Genomic DNA, 15,149 nt, shown 5'->3' with positions numbered 1-15,149 from the left:
GTGACGCGTATAAATGAAAAGCCCATTGTAATTCAGAGCCAGTCGTAGAATGGAACAGCTGATGGTGAGCTCTGTCAGTCAGCACAGACATCGTCACCTAAGTGCAGAGGTGCTTTTATCTATGATTATGTTGTGGTTTTGTCTACTTGTCCTTAGTCTTACTTTCTTAGGTTCTTTTGAAACATAAGGGCATGGTGGGTCTGGCGTGCTGACCCGGAAGTCAAGTCCTTGTCTTTGTTGCTGTCCAGCAAAGGCTGGCGGGAGCTGCCTTGTTTAGACGGCCTCTCTATGGATAAGCTTGGGCATCAGCGCGCCTAGCTTATTTACGTTTCTGTGGTGGACTCTGGCTCATCTAAATGTACTAAATAGAAACATTGCCAGTAACCACATTTCAACCCAGGTTGGCCAGCTATCTAACCAGCCACAGGGTGTCCCCAGACTCTGGGTGTTCTGGGTGCTGGCAGCTCTCAAGGCCTGTGCCTCCCTTCTGCAGCGTACATTGTGGCCGTGTACCACAGCATGAAGGAGGAGCTGAGGCGCAGTGCCCCAGGCAGCACCCCCGTGCGGAGGCGGGTGGCCAGCCAGCAGTCGCAGGAGGCCCAGGGGGCAGCTGGAGCCCTTCCTGGTGAGTACACCCTTGCATGAGGCCACCGCTGCACCTGTGACCTGACCCCCATGCTCCTCAGGGTCCCCACCTCTAGGGCGGGGTCTCCAAGTCCTTTCCTCAGCATCCTTGTCACTGTGCAAGATGGGGGTCTCTCCTCTTTCTAGGAATGATTACCTTCTCTCAAGATTATGTGGCAAACGAACTCACTCAGAACTTCTTCACCATCACTCAGAAGATTCAGAAGAAAGTCACAGGTTCTCGGAACTCAGCTGAGCTCTCGGAAATGTTTCCTGTTCTTCCTGGTTCTCACTTGCTGCTCAATAACCCTGCTCTGGAGTTCATCAAATACGTGTGCAAGGTAAGGATGCTCACTCCGCCCTGTGTGTGAGGCCAGGGGCCAGGAGTAAGCCACTCGTTTGTTCCACAGACACCCCCTGCACTGCGTGCTGCTCCATGCAGTCACTGTGTGAGCTGCTGGGGGCTCGTGGAGCCTGCACTCCAGTGCGGGGGACGACAGCTCAGTGAGGGCAGGTGCGCTCAGGGAGCACAGGTGCTGTGAGCTGGACTTGGAGAGCAGGGCAGGTGGACGGCCGTGTGAGAGGACGTGGAGCTGAGACCACAGTGACCAGGAGGGCCTGGCCATATGCAGACCCCAGGGGAGAATGGTGTCTGGGCAGAGGGGGTGCAAAGGCCTCCCCCTTGGGGTGAGCGCCTATCACCCTTGGGATAGAGTGATCTGGGGGTGCTGGTGAAATGACAGTGTCTCGGTCACAGGCGCCAGGGGGCCAGACAGACCAGAGACCACACAGAGCTCCCGAAAAGTCCAGGCTTCAGTGGAACCTAGAGAAGCGCTTGTGTGGATGCCAAATGCCTTTCTGGGAAGGGAGACTGAATCAAACGTGGGGTAATGTTTCCAGACAAGGACAAGCAGGCGCCCTCCCCTACAGAGCACTTGCTGCCCATTAAGTCACCTCCCGGCACACTGCACTTCACAGCGACAGACACTCAGGATCGAGTGACCTTTGGTTGTGGTGGAGAAATGGTATAGTGGACTGTTTCAGTTCCTCGGTGGGCTTTAGAATTTTTTAAATTTGTTTTTATTAAGGTATAGTTTACATACAGTAAAATTCACCATGAGGTTTGGCACAAACACACAGGGTACAGAATGTTCCATCACCCCCTGCAGCTCTTGTCCCTATATTTGTTTACTTTTTAAAGTGTACACGCAGCACCCTGGCTGGTGTGACTCAGTGAAATGAGTGCAGGCCTGCGAACCAAAGGGTCGCTGCTTCGATTCCCAGTCAGGGCACAGGCCTGGGTTGCAGGCCAGGTCCCCAGCAGGGGGCACACGAGAGGTAACCACATATTGATGGGTTTTTTTCTCCTTCCTTTCCCTTCTCTCTAAAAATAAATGAATGAAACCTTTTTTTTTCAAACTTACATGCAGTTAAAAAAAAACCTCTCTGGTGTGCAGTTGTTGGGTTTTAGGAGAGGTAGAGTTGTGCCACCAACAGCAAGGTACACAGCAGTCACCCCCGAGACGTCCCCGTGCTGCCCCGTGGGGCTCACTCCCTGCTCTTACCTCTGCCCCTACCTGGTGGCCTCTTCCACGGTGTCACGAGGGGAACTGTGGGCCTTGCCTCTGTCACTTCGCACAGCACCCTGGGTTCTCCGTGTTGTGCATTTCCACCCTGCATCTCTTCCCGGCCAGGCCGTGCTCCCATCTGTGAGGACCAGCTTCTCAATTCACTCACTGACAGGGACATTCAGGTTGGTTTCACTTTTTGGTGGTTATTAATAAACCTGCCAAAATATTTGCATACAGGGTTTTGTGTGGATACGAGGTCTATTTCTCTTGGGTAAAACCCTGGGAGGGGGGCTGGGCTGACCGTCTGTGCGTGTTCTGAAGTGGCTGCTCCGTTGGTGCTCTCGTCAGGGGCAGCCCGAGTCGAGCTGCTGTCCCCGTCCCCCAGGATTCGGGCTTGTTCGTGTTCAAGGTTTTAGCTGTTCACACAGCTCTGGTGGCATCTTGTGTTTCAGCTTGCATTTTCCTGATATTAATGATGCATTTTGTTCATGTGCTTACTTGCTGTCCATACGTCTTTGATGAAATTTCTAATCTTTTGCCTATGTTGAAAAATTGGATCATTTTTCTTTCTGTTGAGTTTTGAGGGTTCTTCATATATTCTGCAGACAAGTCCTTTATCAGGTATTAATTTCCCCATATTTCCTCCCAAGCTTTGGCTCATTCTTTCAAAATTGTCTTAACAGTGTTTTCCAGTGAGCAAAGGGTCTTAACTTGGATCTAATTTATCTTTTTTTTTTTTTAAGATTTCATTTGTTTATTTATTTTTAGAGAGAGGGGAAGGGAGGGAGAAAGAAAGGGACAGAAACATCAATGTGTAGTTGCCTCTCATGTGCCCCCCACTAGGGACCTGGCCTACAACCCAGGTGTGTGCCCTGACTGGGAATCAAACCGGCAACCCTTTGCTTCGCAGGCCCATGCTCCATTCACTGAGCCACACCAGCCAGTGCTAATTTATCTTTTTTTAAAATGGATTGAACTTTTGGTGTCATCTGAGAAATCTTTGCTTTAACCAAGGTCACAAAGATTTTCTCTTGTTCTCTTCTACAAATTTTATAGTTTTAGGTTTTACATTTAGTCTGATCTGTTTGGAGTTAATTATTGCATAATGTATAAACTTAGAGATTGAGGTCCGTATCTCTGCACAAGCATATCCAGCACTATTGCCGAAGAGTGTCCTTCCTCCACTGAATACCCTTTGCACCTTTTTCAAAACATAATTGGCTGCGTGGGTCTGCTCCTGGATCTCCATCGATCTGGGCATCTGTCCGTCTTGATTTCTGTGACTTTATCAACAAGTCCTGAAACCAGGTAGTGTGACTCCTCTAGCTGCATTCTTCTTTTTCAAAATTGCTTTGGCTGTTCAGGTTCTTTTGCTTTTCCACATAAACCTTTAAATCAGTATATCAGTTTCTACGAAATAAAAAGTCCTTCTGGAATGTTGACTGCACTTCGGACTCTGTAGGTTAATTTGCAGAGAACTGACACTTCACTGTTGAGGTTCTTGGTCTGTTTCTTTAGGACTTTGATTTCCTTCATCAGAGTTTGGGCTTTTCAGCATATATTACAGTTATTTACAGCGTCTTCAGTTTCCAGTTCACTGTTCATACAGTGGAGTTTTGTGTATTAATCTTGTACTTGCAACCTTGCTAAACCTTAGTTCTTGTGGCCTTTTCGTAGATTCTTTGGGAATCTGCAGGCTGTTGATTATTCTGTGTGGTGTTTGTGAACTCACCTACTTGCTGAAATCTGCTTGTCTCACTGGCTAGTGGAGGCTTCCGACTGGACCATAATCAGTCTTCCCGACAGTGGCCTCTCCGTGGCGTCTGGCTCTGGCTCTTGGCATCATTCTAGGACAGCAGGGCTACAGGGGTGGAGGGGCCTCTCCTTTCAGACAGGAGGGTTCTGCGATGCCCCCTCAGCTCTGCAGGCCCCTAGGCCAGCCTGAGAATTCCTCCTCCCTGGAAGGTAGGCATCAGCCACTCTGCATTTGTGATGGTAAGGCTCCAGTAGACTCAGGACTGCCTGCCTGTCATTCAGGGAAAAGGAGCCAGTGACAACAGGCAGGGCAGATTTTGGTGTGTGCGAGAGTCCCCAGAGCTGAGGAAGCCCATGAGATGTGGGGTGGTGCCTCCGTGCGTGTGGCCACATTGGGGAGCCACAGATGTAGAGGAGACATCTCTGACCTCTGACGGGATAGGAAAGCAGGGGATGATGCTGAGAAGTGGCCACTCTCACAGTCGGCCACAAGGTTCTCCAGTCCAGACGGAGCAGCAGGGAGGCCTGGGAGCTGTCCTCACCCATGTTCTATACTCTGCAGGTCCTGTCTCTGGACACCAACATCACAAACCAGGTGAACAAGCTGAACCGGGACCTTCTGCGCTTGGTGGATGTGGGCGAGTTTTCAGAAGAAGCCCAATTCCGAGACCCCTGCCACTCCTATGTGCTCCCAGAGGTCATCTGCCACAGCTGTAACTTCTGCCGTGATCTGGACCTGTGCAAAGAGCCCTCCTTCTCTCAGGTGGGCAGCACCCATGCATGAGGGACCCATCTCCACCTTTTGTGGGTTACATCTACTGGGCCCCTGCTAGCTATGACATGAATTAGAACAGGCACCTTTCTTAAGGCACTCAACTACCACACGCTAAAACACTGTCCCGATAAACACACGAGGACAGTGATGTGAGTGTGCCCTGCAGCGGAGTGAGCTGCTGCTCAGTGATGTGCCTCTCGAGAGAGCGTCCTCTCTCGAGTGTCGTCTCAACGCTGGTCTCCAAAGCCCAGTGCAGGGACGCTACCAAGGGAGGCTACGCAGAGGGTGACCTGCTCCCTCCCTGTCCTCTGCCCAGGATGGGGCCATGCTGCCCCAGTGGCTCTGCTCCAACTGTCAGGTCGCCTACGACTCGTCAGTGATCGAGATGGCCTTGGTGGAGGCCCTGCAGAAGAAACTGATGGCCTTCACCCTGCAGGACCTGGTGAGCAGCTGGGGCCTGGTGCTGGTGCTTTCCTCCACCCAACCCACCTCCGAAAGGGGCTTCTCAATAAGCAGTTCGTACTCAAGGGAAGCGATAGCTGTTGGCGTGTCAGGTCTCGGGTCATAGCATCATCCTCCCAGATGACCACCTCTATGGTCAGGCCTCATCCACAGCCCAAGTGATTCAGTCTCATAGCATTTATGGGGCATCTATGATGGCCAGGTGCTGGACCCATCATTGTAGTGAAAGGGGATAGCAAGCAAGGTCAAGTGTGTGAGTGGGATGAGTGTCGAGAACCGATGGTGTGTGTGTGAGGGAGAGACAGAGGGGATGTTCAGCACTGGACACGGGATCTCTCAGCAAAGACCCGAGGGAGGTGTTGGGTCTGGGCAGAGACCAGTACGCCTGGTGTGACCTGGAGCAGGTGGGTGCCCACAGCAAGGGTGCAGGGAAGCAGCTGGGCACTTGGGTGAAGGCCACTTTGAAGTCTCGACTTTACCCACAGGTGAAGTGCAGGCTGTGAGGGACAGGGTCTTCCGACCAGGGCTTTTTCTCGTTTCAGATCTGCCTGAAGTGCCGGGGCGTGAAGGAGACCAACATGGCCATGTACTGCAGCTGTGCCGGCGACTTCGCCCTCACCATCCACACCAAGGTAGGGCTGCTGCCTCCTTAGCTGTTGCCCTGTCTGGCCCGTGCCCACAACCACTTTCTCCCCACACTCCTGGGCCATGGTCTGCATCCTGCACCTCCTTTGGGACTGGATCTCATGGCAACTGGTCTTTCCGCAGGTCTTCGTGGAGCAGATCAGAATCTTCCAGAACATTGCCCAGCACTATGGCATGTCATACCTCATGGAGACCCTGGAGTGGCTGCTGCAGAAGAATCCCCAGCTGAGCCATTAGCACGCCAGACACTGTCCCTCTGTCTATCCCCGCTTTCCAACTCACAACCATGTCCAGGACACAGCGCTACAGAAAATGACCATCAGGGAGATTTGGGGGAGCAGATCACAGCAGCCAGAGCAGGAGTGTCCCACGTTTTGGTTCCTGGTCCCAGCCTTGGTCGGGGCAGCCATGGATCCGAGAACATCTCCGGCAAGGGGCCCTGATGGGTCATTCTCTCTGCGTAAACGTGTGTGGACTCTGCCGCACAACCCTGCCCCTCCTGCCCCACATCTGCACCCAACTGCCCTGAGGGTCATCTGTTTGAACTGAGACCTGAGAGTGACTGAAGGCCAGACCCAGGACAAGGTGACGCCTGAGTGGGAATCTGCAGCCCCTGGTCCCCAGGCACTTGTTACCTTGGGGAAGCTCGTCCCACAGCATCTGTGGGCGAGGGCCCATCCAGGAAACAAGACCTGGTAGGTTCCCAGGACTTGAGCTTCTCTGTGGAAACTTCCTGGCCAAAGAAGGGGCTGTAGGGTGCTGCGTTGGGTGCAGCCACCTCGTCTGGGCCAGGACTTCTCAGAGGGGCTTGGCCACAGCCACCTTCCCTCAGAACCCGTGTGGGCCCAGAGGAGCCCCCCCGCCCGGGAGGGGTGAGGAGCACCATTGACTGTGGGCTTCATAGCATATGTTACCATCTGGATTTTAGAAAAATACTGTTTCACCTACATTTTAGGTTCTTTTCAGGGGAGGAAGGAAAGAGCAGCAATTTTGTTGGTTGAAGGCAAGTCCTATACTTGCTTTAGCCTCTGGGATCGTTCCAGGACCTCTAACCCCACAGGGCACCCAGCTTGGGGTTGCCTGCCCGAGGGGACCTCAGCACTTTAGTTTATTCAGAGCCCTGTCCTGCACAGCTGGAGCGGGCGGGATGGGGAGCACCCGAGTCCCTTGCTGAGCGCCAGCTTCTCCCTCTATCCTGTCTTCAGCCCCAGGACAAAAGCCCTGGGCACCTCATTGTTAACGAAATGCACTGGAAACAGGGAGAGTTGGTGAGACAGCAAACTCAAACCCCAAGTGGTGGGCTCAATAGAAAGCCCAGGTGGGCCTTGGGGCCTCAGCCTGGTTTAAATTTGTCCCTGTAGCTCATTTCTGTGTCATTCAGCTCCACTTTGAATTATCTGAATTTCATGTTTCTGAAAATATATGCTGTATGTGCACAGCCCCTCAGTCTCTAGAAGGGAGGCTGAGCAGCTAACGGCTATCTGGCTGGGTTGGCCCCTGGGTGCCGCTTGCAGTACTGGCCAGGCCCAGTGGCCGAGAGAAACCTGATGCTGGCTGGAAGGTGGACGGAGCCCAAGTCAGCCCCAGATGGAGATCAGATCAAATTAGGGCCGGGGGTGGGGGGGGCTAACTAGGCTTCCTGGTAGTGATGCCAGAGGCCTGCTCAGGGGTGGAGGTGGGGGCCGGCCTGCAGCCTCGCCCTGGATGCTTCACTCCTTGTCCCTGCTGCAAGATGGGGCCCTGGGTACCCTGGACTCTGGTTCCCAGCAGCTCCCTGGAGGCCAGCTTGAGTGGGGGCATCTGGGGTACAAAGCTCTGGTCACTCATGGGAAACCTGAGCCCCTGGCCCTGGTTCTTGAGCTTGCAGCCCAACCCCAACTGGAAAAGCCAGTTTCTCTGAAACTAGAGCTGGATATCTGTGAGCCAGACACTCAGGATGCCACGGGCATTTGGGTGACCTGTACAGCCGATGTCCCAAGGATGGGAGGTTCTGTAGGGGTGGCTGGGTGAGGGCTTGGGGAGTGTTTGCTGGCTGCAGCAAGTGGGGCAAGCCCAGCTGTCAGGTGTGGGTGGGTAGGAGGGTCATCAGACTTGGGGATTCCCGGGCTGGTATGATCTGAACCCTCCCCTTGAGCCTGGGAGTGATGGATCATGGGTAAGATCTGTGCAAGACCTTTGGCTCATGCCTCATCGTGCCTACACATGTCTCCTCATGCCTGCATGCTCGCTGTGACTTGCTAGAGGAGCTGCTGTCCACAGATTGAGGTCTGGCCAGGCAGGGCAGCTGAACAGAACGACAGTTGTGGCATCTGAGGATGCGGTAACCAGATTACCCACATGTCTGACCAGGCTGGCGCCAGCACTCTGCACTGGAAACCCCTTTCCTGTCTGACCGAATTCCCATCCAGCCCAGCAGTGCTCAAAACCCGGAAGGGCACTTGGGTTTAAAACAGGACATGAGCTTTCATTTCCCCGGGTACGACTCCACCTCCCTCCTGGCTTCTGTCTTGGTTGCCATCCTTTTCCCTTATTTTAAGGGTTCGGACCTGGGGCGACCCCTGCAGGAAGCTAGTGAGCATACTAACGATGCGGAGAGGAGTCAGGGGGTCCATGCACTCAGCCTGTCTCCCACCCCCGCTGGCCCACTAGTCAGATGTGACAGGGACCTGGCTGGACACGGAGGGCAGCAGTGTGCCTGCACGCTACACCAGCCTGGTTGCAGCCCCTGCAGCCCCTGCACAGGGAGCCGCTGTTGCATTTGTCTTCAGGGTCTCAGTGTGCTCTTCCCAAAACAGGAGGTCTGACGGTTCTGGCCACAGGTTTATTGGATTCTGGACACATGATTTGCTGAGCAGGCAAGCAAGGGATCTGGGCTGTGTGGATGGGGAAGGGTGAGGAGCCTGTGTGGAGGTCAGGAGGTGGGGGGCAGCTGGGGTCAGGGTGCTGCCCCCTGTCAGCCCACAGCTCAACTGCATGGAGATCCTTTGGCTCCCAGTCGTGTGGAGGCATGTTGTATGGGGGCAGGGCCTGGGTTCTTCACGTAGGTCCCAGCCATGCTTCAGGGCCAGACCCAGCCTTAGTGGGGGGAGGTGGGGGTGGGCTCAGAGCTGGGCTAAACCTCGGGGGTCTGTGAGCGCAGAGTCCTGCTGGGAAGGCTCAGAGGCCCAAGGCCCCGGTCCTGCACCCCGATCGGGAATGTCCACCATCTGCTCAGACAGGGCAGACGTGGGACAAGGCCGTGGCGGCAGGATGACCTGGGCCTGACTCTGCCCCTCTTCCTGTGGTCTGCTTGGGTCTGTGGAGTAGGGACAAGGGGGCGGAGGGGCCTGGCCCAAAACAAGGGCCAGTGTCACAGGCCAGCTACCTGGGGAGTCTTTTGGTGTACACACCTTGTCGAATTTCTTATGGCTGTAGACTTTGTTTTTGTTCATGAATGTTAGCAAGATCCAGTCACACAGGAAGGAGCCCTGGGGCCAGCAAGACAGGTGTGTGAGGGCTGGGCAGGACCCCCACCCACCGCATGTGTTCAGACCCCAGTGTGTGTTCCTTACCACCCCGATGGAGGTCAGCGCTGTGGCCAGATTAATGATGGTGGGAATCAGGCTGAACTTGCCTGCCTGGGGAGGAGAGGCTGCCTTAGATCAGGGATGGGCTCACGTGGGGCACATGGAGCTGGACCAGCTGAGCGCCAGGCCGGCCGGTTTACCTGGCCATGCACAATGACATCAATGCGGATCCCGTAGGCCTTGATGAGCGTGCGGGTGGTGCTGCCGTTAATCTTGTAATACTTGGCAAACCTGGGGTGGAATGACCGGGAAGCATGTCAGAACCTGGGACTGAATGACTGGCTACCTTGACCCTGAGGAAGTGGCAGTGGGTGCCTGCCTGTCACCAGAGGAGCAGCTCCAAATCTCCACTGACCACTGGTGTCCCTGCCGTTGAACACCTGCCACAGCCAGGGTGGATGAAGACCCAGGTTCCAAGGCCAAAGTACCTGAAGTTGTAGCCAGAGGAGGCCGGGGTGTGCTTAGGGTCGAGTCTCCGGAAGGAGTACTTGGGGTTGCAGTTCGATGCCGGCAGGTCCAGGTCACAGTCCCAGTTGATAATGACCCCAATGACACCACCCTGCCCAGAAGTGGCCACAGAGATGGGGGTCAGGGCTGGCACACAGTTACCAAGAGCCCTGGGGTCCCATCCTGAGGCTGTGTGGGGTGCACATCATGGGGAGCTCAGGGCAGCTCAGGGCCTAGAGCTTGGTGAGCACCCCACATTTGAGGCATGAGGAGACAGTAGGGGTGTCTGTGGCCATGAGTCAGTAATCCAGCAGGAACTGTGCATAGCCAGGGGGGCACCTGATCGCCTCTCTCCTCTGCGTGAAAGGCCCTGCTGGCCACAGCTGCAAAGGGACTGGACAGGCAGAACCCCTCACCGTGTGCGCCAGCTCCATGAAGTTCTCCCCTGCCCGCTCCACGATGAAGCCCAGCCTGAAAATGGGGCAGTACAGGTGCGACACTTCATCGAACATGCAGTGCTTCAGATAGCTGTCCTTCCGGTTCTCGATGTTTCCCCTGAGCACGTCAGCACATCAGGTGGGAGGGGCATTCTTGGGAAGCAGCGCCCACCCCAGCCAGTCCCAGGTCCCCACCCTAAGACTCTTACTTGGAGAACTGGAATTTGGGGTAGTGGATGCTGTTCTTGATGAGGATGGTGAAATTTGGGGCCATCTTACCAAGAAATTGGCTGAGGAGGCAAGACTGGGTGTGTTTAGTTCCCCCCCAACCCACTGAGCCTCCCTTGCCACACTGTCCCCCACCCCCACTGAGGAGGAAGGAGCAGTCGCTGGGGTGGACTTGGGTCCCAGGTGGTAGGGGGTGCACCTGACAGAGGCCCCATCTTCCACAGGGCACCAGCCAGACACCTCGCAGGTCTTGGAAGCCCCGTGGTAGTAGGGTACGCAGCGCCCAGTCCGCACACCTGCAGGCACACGTGCTCAGGTAGAGGAGGGACGCCCCGGCCCGGGGCCCCCACCCCACCGCCCCCCGCAGGCACACACGGACCATTTCCCAGCATGTCCAGCTCTCCCGCCACGCAGTCCTCGTCGGAGTTGCAGGAGGCGTTGGAGACCCTCACACTCTAGGGAGAAGACGGCCAGGTCACAGGCCGCACAGCCTCCCTCCCCAAGCACAGCTGGGCCCTCCCCTGCCCCGCCCTTGACCTCGTCTCACCTCGGGGCAGGTTCCCTGAGTCTGGGAGGGGGTGACCTCGATCCTGGTGATGATGCTGAACACGCTGCCTCCCTGGGCTCAGAAGGAGGGGACAGTTGGCGGGCGGGGTGGGGTGGGCAGCTCAGCCACCATCGGTCCCACCCTTTGGCGCGCGGGGAGCGGAGCTCACCTCCGGGGGCTTCACGTACTCCTCCACGTCCCACACTTTGTGCTCCGACGAGGTGATGCCCTTGACTTTGGTGATGACAGAGCTCTCAGGGCCGGTCTCCCGGTCCTGGTAACTCTTCTGCACGATGAATACGTACCTGTGGGAACCCAGGGCCAGCTCTAGAGCGACCTCGGACGCCGTGTTCTCACCCTATCCCCGCCCCGGGGACCCCGCGTCCTCTCTGCCCCCCGCCGGGGGACCCCCAGCCTCCGCGCGCACCCACCACACGAAGTAGAGCAGGATGAGCAGCTGCACCAGGCGGTACACCACGCCCAGGCGCCGGTTCTTCACCACGATCACCTTGGGCGTCTCGTAGTCCCAGAACGCGGACCAGCAGCCCCGGGCCAGGCGCCGGGCCGCGGCCACACCCGCCGGGGGCTTGGGCTCTGCGGCCGCCATGGCCCCGCCGCCCGGGAAGCCGCGGCCCGGAGCTCGGACGGTCGGGAGAGTGGGACGCCGCGCGCTCCCTGGGGCGGGGCGGGGCCGGGGCTGCCTCCCGGGGCGTGGCCTCGCCTGTCCCGTCCCACCCCAGGTCCGGGTCCCCGCGGGCTGGGGGAGCCTGGAGCGGACTCGCAGCGCACCTGGCAGGTGTCACCACTGGGGGCCTCGAGCGGGAATCGGCGGAGCGGGCGGAGCGGGCGTCGTGGGGAGGGCGTTCGCTGGGAAGACCCTGGGCGTCCGGGCGGGGGCGCTTTCTCAGGACAGGGCGCAAGACGTGGCACAGCGCCCGCCTCCTCCACGTCTCCACCGACTTCTGCTGCGCTGCGCGCACCGAGCCCGAAGGGCAACCCTTTTTAAAAAACGCACAATGTTACAGGTGATTGTACTCCAATAAAGCTGTGAATATAAGTACGTAAACCTGAGATACCATGATGCCATTTCCCAAAGGGCAGCCCGAGATCCCTGCCCCGGGCCCAGGCGGGCCCAGACCCCTGTCCCTGCAGCGTCGGAGCCTTTTCGTCCCAGCTGCTCCCCCACCCCGCGCCCCGCACCCCTCACCTGCCCTGCAGTGCTGCCAACTCCACTCTCTTAGACTCTTCCAATCCCTTTTATTTGCGAACCAAAGGTTTTTTGTTTTTAACTTTCCATATTTCTACCCCACCTCATTATTTTGGAGCAAGTCCCAGACATCATAGTATTTCACAAAATGACACATTTTCTTGCACTTTTTTTGAGCTGACATTTATTAACCATCTAATTAACCATTTTGAGGAACCGCTTTTAGTGAACAATTCTAAGGAATTTCGTGCGTTCTCAATGTGGCGCAGCCACCATTATCCACGTCCAAACATTGTGGTCATCCTCGATAAAAACCCGTGTCCATGGAACAGCCCACTGCATTGCCCCTCCGCGGGACAGCCGCGACCACCAATCTGCCACTCCGTGGGCCTGTCCGTTTGGGGTCCTCCACGCGCTGGAATCATGCAGGAAGGGTTTGCCATTCTGTGTCTGGCTTTTTTCACTCACCCTCATGTTTTCAAGGTCTGACCGGGGTTGGGGCAGGGTTCCGCACCTCATTCATTTCTGCAGTGGAACAATACTCCATTGTGCCGACACCCCCGCGGTTTATCTGTTGATCCACCGAGAGGTATTTGGGTGGTTTCCACCTTTTGGCTGTTGTGATGAAAGCTACTGTGAATACCCGTGTACACGCATCTGAGCACCGAGCTTCCATTTTTGGAGTATACACCTAGGAGTGGAACTTCTGGGTTGTGCGGTGCAACTTTGAGGAAATGCCAAACTGGTTTTCAGGCAGCAAAGCCATTTTTCATTCCAATCAGCAGAAGTACAAGTGCTCCCTTTTCTAAACATCCTGGCCAACTCTTATTTCCCCTAATTTGGTTATTGCCATCTAGTGGGTAAAATGGTATAATTTCTTTGGATAAATGTTTATTCATGATGGCCTTTTGCCCACTTTTAAACTGGCCTGTTTGCCATTTTGTTTTCCACTTGTAAGAATTCTCTGTGCATTCTGGGTACTAGACCCTTATCAGACGCGCGATTTGCGGATATTTTCTCCCACAGTAAGACATCTTTTCACTTTAAAAAACAAGACTTTATTTATTCATTTTTAGACAGAAGGGAAGGAAGGGAGAAAGAGAGAGGGAGAGAAACATCAGTGTGTGGCTGCCTCTCAAGTGCCCGCCACTGGGGACCCACCCGCAACCCATGCACCTGCCCCGAGAATCAAACCCACGACCCTCTGGTCCGCAGGCCGGCGCTCAGTCCACTGAGCCACACCAGCTAAAGCTTTTCACTTTCTTGACAGTGTTCTTTACTACACAAAAGTTTTTAACTTTGGTGAAGTTCAATTTAGCTGTTTTTGGTTTTTTGTTGCTTGGCCTTTTGGTGTCATTTCTAAATCCAAGGTTATGAAGAGTTATGCCTGTTTCCTTCCAAGAGTTGTATCATTTTAGCTGCTTATAATCAGGTTGTTGAACCATTTTGCGTGAATTTCTGTACATGATTTGAAGTCACTCCACTGGCCTGTGCATAGATACCCGGTGGTCCCAGCACCACTTGTTGGAGAGGCTACCTTTCACCCACTGAAGGGTCGGGCTCCCTCGTTGGAGGTCAGCTGGCCACAGACGTGGAGTTCCCTTCCGGACTCTGCTCTGTTCCATTGGCTTGGATGCACGTTTTTATGCCAGCGCCACACTGCTTTGCTCACTGTAGCTCTGTAGGGAGTGTTGAAACCTGGATGTGTGAGTCCTCCAACTTCGTTCTTTTTCCTTGTTTCTTTTATTTTAAATTATGTTTTGTTGGTTATGCTGTTACAGTTGTCCTGATTTTTCCCTCTTTGCCCCCCTCCATCCAGCACCCCCCACTCCGTCAGAAAATCCCCCCACCATTGCTCACTTCCATGGGTCACGCGTATAAGTTCTTCAACTTCTCCAGTTCTTTTTTTTTAAGATTTTATTTATTTATTTTTAGAGAGAAGGGAAGGGAGGGAGAAAGAGAGGGAGAGAAACATCAGTGTGTGGTTGCCTCTTGTACACGCTCCCTACCAGGGACCTGGCCTGCAACCCAGGCACACGCCCTGACTGGGAATCGAACCAGTGACCCCTTGGTTCACAGGTCAGCACTCAATCCACTGAGCTACACCAGCCAGGGCGCTTGTCCAGTTCTTATGCTTCACTTTACATCCCCCGTCCTCATGACAAGTCTGTAACTACCTATTTGTATTTCTTCATCCCCTCACCTCTTCACCCATCCCCCGCACCCCCTCCCACCCAGCAACCATCAAAACACTCTCCGTATCCACGATTCCATCTCTTCAAGTTTTTTTTATTCAATTGTTGATAGATTTGTATTTATTGTTATTTTATTGTTCATACTTTTGATCTTCTTTTCTTAAATAAGTCCTTTTAACATTTCATATAATAATGGTTTGGTAATGATGAACTCCTTTAGTTTTTTCTTGTCTGGGAAGCTCTTTATCTGCCCTTCAATTCTAAATGACAGCTTTGCTGGGTAGAGTAATCTTGGTTGTAGGTCCCTGCTTTTCATGACTTTGAGTATCACTCACCAATCCTTTCTAGCCTGCAAAGTTTCCTTTGAGAAATCAGATGATAGTCTTATGGGAACTCCCCTGTAGGTAAGTAAGTAACTTCTTTTCCTTTGCTGCTTTTAAAGTTCTCTCAAGCCCTGGCTAGTATGGCTCAGTGGATTGAGCGCCAGCCTGCGAACCAGAGGGTTGCTGGTTCGGTTCCTGGTCAGGGCACCTACCTGGGTTATGGGCTGGGTCCCCAGTGGGGGTGTGTGAGGAGCAACCACATATTGATGTTTCTCTCCCTGTCTTTCTTTTTCTTTTTCTTCCCTTTTTTTTTCTTTTTTACTTTTGGACACCAGAACATTTATTGTGGGACGAATCAGTGAAATCC

General features: G+C 54.4%; 2 protein-coding genes across 6 annotated transcripts in view; one reads left to right on the top strand and one right to left on the bottom strand.

Annotated features, from left to right (window-relative positions):
• Nucleotides 1–7,261, top strand: part of POLE (DNA polymerase epsilon, catalytic subunit) — a 39,080-nt gene extending 31,819 nt beyond the window's left edge. For both annotated transcript variants that reach the window (XM_045844639.1, XM_045844629.1), the window contains exons 44-49: nucleotides 494–625; nucleotides 772–965; nucleotides 4,513–4,713; nucleotides 5,042–5,167; nucleotides 5,730–5,819; nucleotides 5,956–7,261. In XM_045844639.1, the coding sequence (XP_045700595.1) occupies nucleotides 494–625; nucleotides 772–965; nucleotides 4,513–4,713; nucleotides 5,042–5,167; nucleotides 5,730–5,819; nucleotides 5,956–6,069 (857 nt within the window). In that variant the 3' untranslated portion in view covers nucleotides 6,070–7,261. The remainder of the gene's footprint in view (nucleotides 1–493; nucleotides 626–771; nucleotides 966–4,512; nucleotides 4,714–5,041; nucleotides 5,168–5,729; nucleotides 5,820–5,955) is intronic.
• Nucleotides 7,262–8,657: 1,396 nt separating this feature from the next.
• On the bottom strand, nucleotides 8,658–11,685 carry P2RX2 (purinergic receptor P2X 2). Of its 4 annotated transcripts, none has more exons than XM_045843839.1 (12): nucleotides 11,489–11,685; nucleotides 11,227–11,362; nucleotides 11,058–11,129; nucleotides 10,890–10,965; nucleotides 10,710–10,806; nucleotides 10,492–10,572; nucleotides 10,262–10,400; nucleotides 9,827–9,957; nucleotides 9,539–9,629; nucleotides 9,384–9,449; nucleotides 9,197–9,299; nucleotides 8,658–8,907 (listed from the first exon to the last, which is right to left on the bottom strand). In XM_045843839.1, the coding sequence occupies exons 1-12, from the start codon at nucleotides 11,662–11,664 to the stop codon at nucleotides 8,891–8,893; spliced, it is 1,185 nt and encodes a 394-aa protein (XP_045699795.1). In that variant the 5' UTR covers nucleotides 11,665–11,685; the 3' UTR covers nucleotides 8,658–8,890. The 4 variants fall into 4 exon arrangements, with proteins under 4 accessions (XP_045699795.1, XP_045699802.1, XP_045699789.1 ...); XM_045843846.1 differs by having other exon boundaries at nucleotides 9,222–9,299; XM_045843833.1 differs by lacking the exon at nucleotides 8,658–8,907 and having other exon boundaries at nucleotides 8,932–9,299.
• Nucleotides 11,686–15,149: the final 3,464 nt, after the last annotated feature.

The sequence above is a fragment of the Phyllostomus hastatus genome, unplaced genomic scaffold, assembly GCF_019186645.2.
Source record: "Phyllostomus hastatus isolate PE091 unplaced genomic scaffold, TTU_PhHast_1.1 phas_contig_1162, whole genome shotgun sequence".
Lineage (NCBI taxonomy): Eukaryota > Metazoa > Chordata > Mammalia > Chiroptera > Phyllostomidae > Phyllostomus > Phyllostomus hastatus.
Note: the sequence above shows the minus strand (reverse complement) of the source record. Positions and strands in the feature narration are given on the sequence as shown.